Source organism: Corvus brachyrhynchos, unplaced genomic scaffold, assembly GCF_000691975.1.
Source record: "Corvus brachyrhynchos isolate BGI_N302 unplaced genomic scaffold, ASM69197v1 scaffold4, whole genome shotgun sequence".
Classification (NCBI taxonomy): Eukaryota; Metazoa; Chordata; class Aves; order Passeriformes; family Corvidae; genus Corvus; species Corvus brachyrhynchos.
The window spans coordinates 1930955-1941060 of NW_008237878.1; the positions used below are offsets into that span (position 1 = coordinate 1930955).

Consider the following 10106-nt stretch of genomic DNA (forward strand, 5'->3'; position numbering starts at 1 on the left):
AATACAAAGTTGTAAGATATGGGGTTTTTTACCTTAAAAAAGAAAAGCTAACAAAATGCAAATCCCTCTTGCTTTTTCTAGATAAAAACCTGAGTTTTATAAGTGCCTTGAGCATTCCTGAGAACATTAGGTCTGAATCCCAGCAATGTGTAAAATTTATATTAGGGAAGGAATTGTTTTTAGATAAGAGTGGAAGTAATTAAACAGCTGTGGATCAGTGAAGCTAATTGCAAGATCTGTGAGATGTTAACTAAACAACACCTGGTTTTATGTGAATTACTCTTGGAGTATTTGGGGTCAAATAATTTTTCAAGTATTTCATGACAAGTGGTAATAGGTTTTTCCAATCAAAAACATATATTTAAAAACTAATTATAGTCACAACCAAAGTTGTTTATTGTTGAAATTCTTTCCAGTGGTTAGAACAAACCTTTTATAATGGTTAATCCTGTGCATGTTTTTTTGTTTTCTGTAATAAGTCTGCTGTTCTGGGTTTGAGCTTTCAGTGTTGAAATACTGAATATACGTGGTAGAGTACATCTTTAAAACTCTTGGTGCTTGTTCCTCCCTTAGGGAAGAGCCAAGTGAGTACAACTTTTCTTTTACGGTCTTGGTGAAAAGTAGGTGTACTCCATGTGTATAAACCAATATCTGACACAGGTCATTTGCAAATCTGTATCTCTTTTAAAATGTGGATTTTTGACTTTTTTGAGGCTCCTAATCTGTTATTAATCATAACTTCCTTTCAGTTTATGTGCTCTGGTATGTTCCTGATTTTCCTTTGGTGCTTAGAGAATTCTTTCATATGTGTGTAAAACTCAGAAGATAATGACTTTTTTTGTTTTAATGCTAGGATGAAGAAGATTGCATCAGCAAATGTAAAGCCACCAAATTTTGTCCCTCAGAGAAACCAGCTGTTGAGTTGGAAAGAAAACCAAGCAAAAATGATCTGAACAGCTTGGGAGACTTCATAGCCACAGTCAGTGGAGTGAACATTGATATCTCCCTATCTGAAAGGATGAAGCATGGAAGTGAGAAGTGTGGCAGTGAGTGTATCCCAGAGAATAATAAAGCAAAACATCTACATATTCCAGACCATTCTAAAACAACATCTAATAACCCACCAATTAAGGAAGATAGACAACAGCAAAGAGCAAAACAGGCTTTTAAAGCTGAAAGTGTTGAGTCTAAGCTGTCTTCTGTTGATTCTGTAGAAGATGATGATGACACTTTGAAACTCCTGGAGCCTGTGTCAAAAGACCAAAAGCAACCTGACCTGGTAGTGCATTTATGCTTATTTGAAGTAGATTTAACCAGTGCCCAGCTCTTAAAATTTAGAGAGCTGCTGCACATGTTTTTCTGTTAAAGTAGGATGCTGCTGATGCAATTATTGAGATTCTTAAGTAGTTAGGAGCCTTGGTTTCAGATTTGCAAAGGCACTCTGGTGAAATAGTTTTGGGATTGCATCTATTTAGATGATTGCAATTCTGGTTTTATGGAGGAAAATATTTGCTTTTCCAGCTGAGAACAGACAGGGTAAGAATAATTTTGTAACTTTTGTTCTATGTAGTAAATAGGCCTGAATAATCTTGTTTTGGGTAGGGGACTAATTGGTGGTGATTGTCTTTTTGCTGCATTTTGGTCTACCATGAGAGTTTTAATGAGAAATCATTATTTATTGTAGAGCTTGGATTCTACTGACAAGCTGCTAGCACCCTTAGTTCCTGTTGTAATTCAAGTAAGTGTCCTTCTTTGAAGGTTTAGCTAGTAAAGATGCTGGGGCAGCAGGTATTTAATCTGTCTATCAAGTAGGACTTTATTGTGGTTATACCTGTGCTATGTTAAGGTGGTTGCTGTCCAAATAGTAAAGTGGCCTGTTTTGATTATTTTTTTTTTAAGTGTGTGTGTAGATCTGGAAATGACATGCCTGCATTTTTTTTTGAATGCTTTTGCTTATTAGGATGATGTCAGTCATGGAGCTTCAGGAGATGCTCAGGGAAAAATGACCTTCCACTTGCAGCCTCACAGCTCTGTCAGTGAACCCTCTCTCTCACAGCAGCAGCAGAAGAGAGAGCTTGCTGAAGGCTGCTCAGAGAAGGTGCAGATACTAGAAAAATACCTCTCCTCTTTCCTTTAAGACTCCTGTGTTTTTCTTCTTTAAACGTGGGACCTATTTTCTAAAAAATGGTGGGTGTTTTAATGCTGTTCTTGTTTCATGTGTGTCTGTATAACTTCATCGGTAACAAATGCAGATCACTGAAGGTGGCTGTTAGAAGCAGCCTGAGTAAATCTGCAAATCCTAATAACCCTCACAGGGATGAGGTGGGTGTGCCAGATGGGCTGTGCCTTTGCTGGGCTGCAGTCTTTCCTAGGAAATTCCATCAGGATTTCTCACTGTGACTACAAGCTAGTACCTCTGTGGATAAGGCAACCTGTGGTGGGTAGTAGTTTAGCAGTGCTTTAGAACAGATGTGTAAGGGCTGCCCTGAGCTTTTGAGTGCAAACTGTAGGAAGAAAATCTTGGCATGCATATAGGATAGAACTCCTGTCAAGTCTTCCACACTGAGCAGGGAGGTTTATTTGGGAAAGGCACTGGCTACACAAGGCTAGAGAAGAGGGTGATTGGTGATTGATAACCTTTCTCTTTGGGTTTTGCTATTTGGGGGTGGGGATGGTTGTTGCAAAGGCATTGGCTGAAAAATAGTCTGGGAGAAAGGAGAAAAGATAGAGGGATGGAGAGAAAGGAAATGGATGCAAGCAGAGATGTGGAGAAGGAAGGATCAAGCTGGGAGATGTGAAGAGGTTACAATAGGATTCAAACTCTCTGGCATCCAGCTTTACCATGCAAGAATGTCTTCTAGATTGCAGAGTACTCGAACTTTTAATTAAAAAGAAAAAAATTCTTGTTCACTTCTCTGTCAAGTTCAGAGCAGTTTCTCCTTGGCCTCTACCTGATGTGACCCCAAAGACAGCCCAGAGGGGTGCAGGGCACCCTGAGCCTGCAGACAGTGCCAAACCCAGTCAAGCAGCCATTCCAAAGGTTAGTGATAAATACTGTCTGCTTGTTTTTGTCTCATTCCTTCTGAGCAGTTCATTCCATGAGTGGGTGCATAGTGAGTAAAGAAATGTGTAGTAGCTTCCTACCTCATGAAAGCCCTGTCAAGCACCTGCTCAGTGTGGCATGAGCCTCACTGAGCCTTGAAGGTCAGAAGCCTGTTTTCTAGAGTTCAGATTGGTCTCATTGAAGACAGCTTTGTAATAAATAATTAAGCATTAAATAATAGCTCTTTATCCCATGCCACTTGAAAAGGATTTTTTTGCTTAATAGGTAATTAGATAACAAAAGCCATAATGGTGATGGTAAATTAATATCAAATTATCTTCCTTTGAAGGAGCGGCCCTTGTCAGCAAGAGAACGGAGGAGGCTGAAACAGTCTCGGGAGATGCTTCCCTCTGGTAATTTTTATGTTTACATGTTAGTATTTTATATATAAATAGGCTAATAACTTCTTTGTGAAGAAATGATAACTTCTTGTCTGTTCTTCACTGCCATCCTCAGAAAGATGCACTAAGGGTCTAGTTCTGCGTTAAATAAAAATTTCTGTTAACATGTCTGTATTCTTCTGCTTCTTAGTTATGTTCAATTGTGTCCTCTGTTGATAACTTGTCTTTGAAATGTACATGAAACATAGAATACTCACTTCCAGACAGAAGCTTCAATGTTTTCTCTTAGCAGAATACCTCCCTGCCTGTCTTCTGCAGGTGATAGACTTTTACTTGCATGAGCCTGAAACTAATTCAGAATACAGTTGAGCTTAATTGTAAATATTGTCAAAATGTCATCCTTCCAGTGGTTCCAGCAAGACAATCATTAAATGGTGCAGTAGTTGAAGTGAAATCACTTGTGGAAAATTGTGTTAAAGTTCCTCAGTCCTCATCAGATCCCAGTATTTCTCAGGTAAACTTTGTCAAAAGTATTTCTTCCATGTAAAAACAATAATTTATGCCATACTGCTGAATTACTTTCAGTTATTAGCATTTTTGTCATTTATTCCCTCTTCCCTTAGAGAAAGAAAGAAGCCTGTTGCCTGTCTGATGATGAGTTAAGCTCTTCCACAAGCTCTACAGACAAGTCTGATGGTGATTCCAAGGAGAGGTAAGGATTTTGTTTAATACTGTGCAAGAATTTTCACTGCTATACTGGACTTAGACTTGGGGTGGAAAAAAAATGGCTTTCACACTTTATCTCTGTATAGTGAGTGATTGAAAAAGTATGTGATGCATAAAGGAAAACAGCTCCATTGAACTACTGTCTCTCTGTGACTATACGCTTCCCATACTGAACTTTCTGGGCCATGTGATTGCGTACTTCTGGTTTTTGTGAACTGTAGCTTCCCAGGAAACCAATCTTCCAGCACCAAAGGACATCTGCTGTCAAGATGCATTAAAAGCACAAGTTAAAAGGTGCCAGTGTGCTTCCTTTCCACTGTAAATGAGGCTGAATTTATTTCTGATTTTTGTCAGTGTAAGCAGCTTTCAAATGATGCAATTTGTTGCATTACCAAAGTCAGCAGTGGCCAGTAGGATTGTGGAGTTTTGTGGTGACCGGGCTCTGAGCCTTTGTTAGATGAAATAGTACTGATGTTGCTATTGATAAAACTGCACTACAACAAGTAATTTAACATGGAACACTTACTAGGACCTCACTAAACTTACTAAAAGTCCTTGGAATGCAGGGTGGAAGTTGCATTATGATGGTGACTGAATTATTTCTTCCTTCTCTCCTAGGAAAAGCAATGTGAATGAAATGAATGACTTGGTGCAGCTGATGACATGGACACTGAAAATGGACTCCAAGGAGAACTCTGAGTGCTGTGTAACCTCGACCCCAGCCCCAGAGTTTAAATTAAATAGGAAATACCGAGATACTTTGATTTTGCATGGAAAATCACCAGATGAATCAGAGGAATTAAAAATGGAAGACATTCCTTCAGGTCTGTTGCTCTAGGATTCTGTGGTAATACTTAGAGTCATCCTGTATTCTTCTGCAGAGTATGAAAATTGTCTGTACTGAAAGTAATTACTACTGCACTGATTTTTTGATTGTATTCTATTTTTAACAGATATGTTATCTGTCCCCTGCAAGATTAGGAGAATGGTTGAAATCCTGAGATCTGATGTGGTGCAAGGATTGGGAGTGAAACTTCTTGAGAAGGTGTACAGAATCATGGAAGAAGATGATGAAGTGAAAAGAGAGGTGAATGTCTTTCATAATTAAATTGTTTATTTATAAACCTAGATAAATGAGCAGGGTCTTTACCCTATTGAGATAGGTAAACTTTGATTCCAAAAAGTCCTTATGTAGTCGGGGCAGGCAAGGGCCTAAGTATATTGTAATTTTCACTCTTAAATTTGATTCTAGATGTAGACTATATTCAACTGCAACTTCTTCAGAAACCATCAGAGCCTTAGAATTGTAGCATGGTCCCTGAGTTTGGGAAGATGCAAGGGATGCACATTATTTTACTCTGTGCTGTTTCCCCAGTAATAACATCTTCTGTCTCTCAGATTTTTGCCTTCACGTTACTTGCCTCATGCCCCTTATGTCCAAAATAAGAAATAGTTTAACGTCAATCCCCAATAGAGGTGAATGAGCAATACCTCCAGCTCCTTTGATTCAAAACTTGGTTACACTTACCCATACAGTATTTGATTTGTAACCTATGAAGATCTTATATTTTAAATTTTTGGGTGGGATTTGGAAGTCTCTTGCTTTTAGACAACAATGACTTTCATTTTTCTTCTCTCCCATCTACATTGCCAAGCTTCACATGCTGATTTCAGCTGAGTGCTTTGGTATTTTTTGTTAACATTTTGACAGCTCCTGCTTTTTTTTCAGTGTCAGTAATGTTGTGGGTTTTGTTTTGTGTGTCTGAACAGCTGCAGTTGCGGGAGCACATGGGAGATAAGTACGTGAATTACAGTGCGAAGGCTCGGCACCTGAAATTTCTTGAAGAAAATGTGAAGCTCTGACCAGAATCTTTTCCTTGGAGAAAAGAACTGTTTTCTAGCTCCTTTGATAGACTGGACCAGCTTAAAAAGCACGTTTATCCGTTGATCTCCTTTGCTGGAATAAGGAGGTGAACTTGCAGAAACAGTTTGTAGTAGTATTTTTCATGTTAAAATGTGAACCAGGCTATCACTTTCTCAGAAGAGAAACTGTTTAGTTTAGTTTTTATTCTCTTAATGAAACTTTAAAAAGCTTTTCATAGATGCAAGTAGGGGTGGATACCAAGTTTTGTATACTAAGGAGTGTCAGAAAAGATTATGTTCTGGTTTGAATTTATCATAGCAAAAGGTTTTTGGTATGGTCTCATACTAAATACAGTAACAAAATCTCTGCCAAGGCTCTGGTGTGATAAGCTAGAAGCTATTACATCAGATAGTTGCGAAAATTTAGCATGAAGAGACAACTACTAATTTTTGTAGAACTTAAGATCCTCAGGTTCTGTAAATTGCCAAGTCCAAGTGCTGAAGGAGGCAGCTGTACTGCTTGTAAGGAGACACTTTGCTCTTGTGTTTTGTTGCTGAGGCAGTCACCAAGGTGGGGGAAAGTTATTTGGTAACTGGGTAAAATAAGTCTGAAAATGTTTGAAAGGAATGCAGCCATGGTTACCATGGTCCCAGCTAGAACAATCCCTTTGCCTTACAAATACTAATTCCTTTTAGGAATGAAAGTGCCCAAGACAAAGATAAAACCCCTATTTCTCTTTGTTTGCATCCAGAGTATCTCACTACAACCCCAAGGCATTGTTGTGTACCATCCCTACAGAAAACACATGTTTTTTTAAATAATAAAGAAGTCAAAGGGAACGAATTTGTAAAATAAAATTATAAATGAACAACCTCTCTCTTTTCCTGCCTGTAGCTGAAATACTGTAACCTCCAGCACCTGTGAGGGAGGTTACTGACATGACAGTAGAAAAAAAAATACCAAACCTATGGATCTTACATGCTCAAGTTACAATGTTTCAAGAGCTGTATTGTTACTTGCTCTTTCCAGGGAAATTTATTCTAAACAAAAACTGCCCCTCTGCAGTCTCCTATCCTAGAACAGTTATTTTCAGAACTGTGGGGTATGTACCATTTCACAGTATTTGTTACAACCTGGCACTAGTGACAGCTTGTTTTACACATAGTTGGACAGCTGTTTATTATCTTTTAGGCTATGGCAACAGCTTAACTAGAATTCATTTGATTCACTGTGTTCCTTTTTAGTGAAATACTTGAGGTGTGACCTCCAGTAGCCTTCTGAAATAATTCCCCTCATCCCTGTGTTCCCAGTGACTTCCCAGCGACTGAAACTCCAGACCTAATTTCAAGCCTTCATGCTCCCTGCAGAGCTTGGTTGTACTCATGGTAGTATACAAAGTACTAAGAAAAAAACCCAAACACTAAGCCAAGAAGTATTACTCAGTGGAAATTAATTTAACAAAATTTAACAAAGTAACAGCGTGAAGAACCATCATTTTTAGCTTTTAGCATGTCTCTTTGGCTTCCTGTCTGCTGCCTTCTTCTCTTCCGTGCCCGACTCCTGGACAGGCAGCCACTTGAGGGGATTGCGGCGGTACATGGGCCACGGAGGGAGCGTCAGCTGAGGGCAAAGGAGTGGAGTCAGAATGTGGACACTGAGATGCCGAAGAGCTGCTCTGTACAGCTTCTTAGGAAAATCTTCATCCCTAACTAATTATCTATTAGTCCTAAGAAAACTCATTTACAGTTTACGTTGCAAAGTCATACTAAGTATGTGACCAAAGCAGCCCAGGTCATTGCAAGGAGGAGGACAGCACCCACTCTGAAGTAAAAAGGACACCCCGGACTCCTGAGGTGACACCAGCATTCCAGCACCTCCAAGACTGCATTGAGACCCTCTCCTTGCCTGGCATCACGGGTAAGTAACTGCAGCCAGACGGACTAAGGGATGTTTAAGTAAGGAGCAGATGGATGATGATGCCAGAGAATTACAGTGGCTTTTCAAACAGTGGAATGTGTGTGTGTGGCTTGAGTAGAGATTGGTCAAATCGGGTTTTATCTGAATGCTTGAAAGATATAAGAACCACGTGTAAAACTGAATTGGGAATGCCCCAATAGGAGTGGGACACCTCTCATGCATGGAGATAAGGAATTACTTGTGCAATTCCATACTCTGCCTCCTTGTCTCTCTCCTCAGGCAGCAGGGAACAGCTGCAAAGTTTTCATGACAAGCTGCTACTGCACAGAAAGCCTCCCTGTCCTTTCTGTTAACAATGCTGCCAGCTGGACTTAACACTAACTTTTAACTGAAATGAAATATGAACTCAAAGGTGGTATTAAATTGCAAAAATCCTGCTAGCATTTCAAAAAAAGCACTTAGTGGCCTGCAGAGCACTTTGTGCAGATCAAAGGAAGTACAAATATGTATTAATAAATCTGAATTACATAGCAAACATTAGTCGGCTGACAGCCCCTCAATTTAACAATTACTCCAGATTAAATAGTGCATGTATTTTTTGGTTTGGGTAAAAAGCATTCTTACCAAACATGATAAAGCAAATCCGGCCATAACTATGTAGACAGTCCATCCAAACTGTTCAGTGATGTATCCATAGATGAAACCAATTACCTGGAAAATATAATTTAGAAAAAATCAAACTTTAAATGAAGAAAAGCATTTCCCATGACATGATTAAGTTGCAGGGAGTGGATATAGGTAAGAAAACAAAAGTTTTTCAAAAGCACAGTTCATACATCTTTCTAACAGTTTCAAAATTGCAGGCCAACAATGAAAGTGAAAGATGGGAATAAGAAAATTTTTAAGCCATGACAGTCCCTCTGACTTTGTTTAAAGCTTTTAGTGACCCTAAACAGTAAGAAAAATATTTGTAAGATCAGAAAACAAAATAGTCTTTTATGTTCTCACCCACAGGTCTACTATACTTACTGCAGAGACAAGAATGATTCCTTGAAAAATCTGTTCTGCTAATTTTTGGCCTTTGTAGTCCTGTGGAAAGAGACTCTTTTTAGTCAGTGATTTAAAACACAAACCTGCCCACTTAACTTTTCAGGTTAGATCCTACAGTCTACCTGACCATGGGTTCTCAGCATTTTTGTTCAACTTTCAAACCAGATTGGAATTATTTTTCTTACAGTGTCTGTAAACACCTCCTCTGCAGGCTTGACCACATCACCTAGAAACAGAAGCAAGCACTGTCTGACCAGGGTAGGTAATGCAAGTTCAAAATATCATTGCAGTCAGCTTAACATCACTAAGTAAAAGCTGTATCACCACAGAAGAGGGGGTGCCTGAGAAGGCACCTGTGTTTTGGAGATGACTGACATATAAATATCTCCAAGGTGGGTGCCAACAGGATGGTGCCAGACTCTCCTCAGTGGTGCCCAGTGACAGGATGAGGAGCAATGGCCATAAACTAAGACACAGGAAGTTCTACCTCAGCAGAAGGAAGAATTTTATGTTGAGGATGGCAGAGCACTGGGACAGGCTACCTAGAGAGGTCATGGAGTCCCTCTCTCTGGAGACATTCCAAATCGACCTGGATGCGTTCCTGCTCCAGGTGATCCTGCCTTGGCAGGGCTGGACTGGATGATCTCTAATGGTTCCTTCCAAACCCAGCTAATTTATGTTTGCATGACGTTAGAAAACGTGGATCTCTGGAGGACACATTCCCTTCTGTCTGCCTTTAGCACAGGCAGGAAAGCACAGAGAAGGCTTCCCTTAAACAGCTGCGTAGTACCATCCCTTTACAGCACCTCAAAGTCCCAACTCCCAGGTCAAAAACCGGAATTACATGGATTCATCCTGCATCCCCCTAGTCGTGCCTCATACACGGGTGCCAAGACCGCGCAGGGGCCGCTGAGCCCGCGTCCGGCCGTGTCGCCGGGCGGGCAGGGGACACTAAAACCCGCGTCCGGCCGTGTTGCCCGCAGTGCCCCGGTGCCGAGGCCCGGGCGGGCCCTACCATCTGCGTGGGGATGGAGCGGAACACGCTCAGCATGGCGGCGGCGCCTCTCCGGCTTCTTCCCGCTCCTCTTCGCAGCCGTCTCCTGGC

General features: G+C 40.4%; 2 protein-coding genes across 2 annotated transcripts in view; one reads left to right on the forward strand and one right to left on the reverse strand.

Annotated features, from left to right (window-relative positions):
* The window catches only part of NEK4 (NIMA related kinase 4), a 13422-nt gene extending 6545 nt beyond the window's left edge, over positions 1-6877 (forward strand). The window contains exons 7-17 of the mRNA XM_017732291.1: positions 2-11; positions 854-1279; positions 1685-1738; positions 1961-2098; positions 2924-3040; positions 3393-3456; positions 3852-3958; positions 4068-4156; positions 4789-4994; positions 5124-5257; positions 5941-6877. Of these exons, the coding sequence (XP_017587780.1) occupies positions 2-11; positions 854-1279; positions 1685-1738; positions 1961-2098; positions 2924-3040; positions 3393-3456; positions 3852-3958; positions 4068-4156; positions 4789-4994; positions 5124-5257; positions 5941-6033 (1438 nt within the window). The 3' untranslated portion in view covers positions 6034-6877. The remainder of the gene's footprint in view (position 1; positions 12-853; positions 1280-1684; positions 1739-1960; positions 2099-2923; positions 3041-3392; positions 3457-3851; positions 3959-4067; positions 4157-4788; positions 4995-5123; positions 5258-5940) is intronic.
* Positions 6878-7467: 590 nt separating this feature from the next.
* Positions 7468-10100, reverse strand: SPCS1 (signal peptidase complex subunit 1). The gene is made up of 4 exons (XM_008632161.2): positions 10017-10100; positions 8981-9040; positions 8576-8662; positions 7468-7654 (listed from the first exon to the last, which is right to left on the reverse strand). The coding sequence occupies exons 1-4, from the start codon at positions 10050-10052 to the stop codon at positions 7532-7534; spliced, it is 306 nt and encodes a 101-aa protein (XP_008630383.1). The 5' UTR covers positions 10053-10100; the 3' UTR covers positions 7468-7531.
* Between the last annotated feature and the right edge of the window lie 6 nt (positions 10101-10106).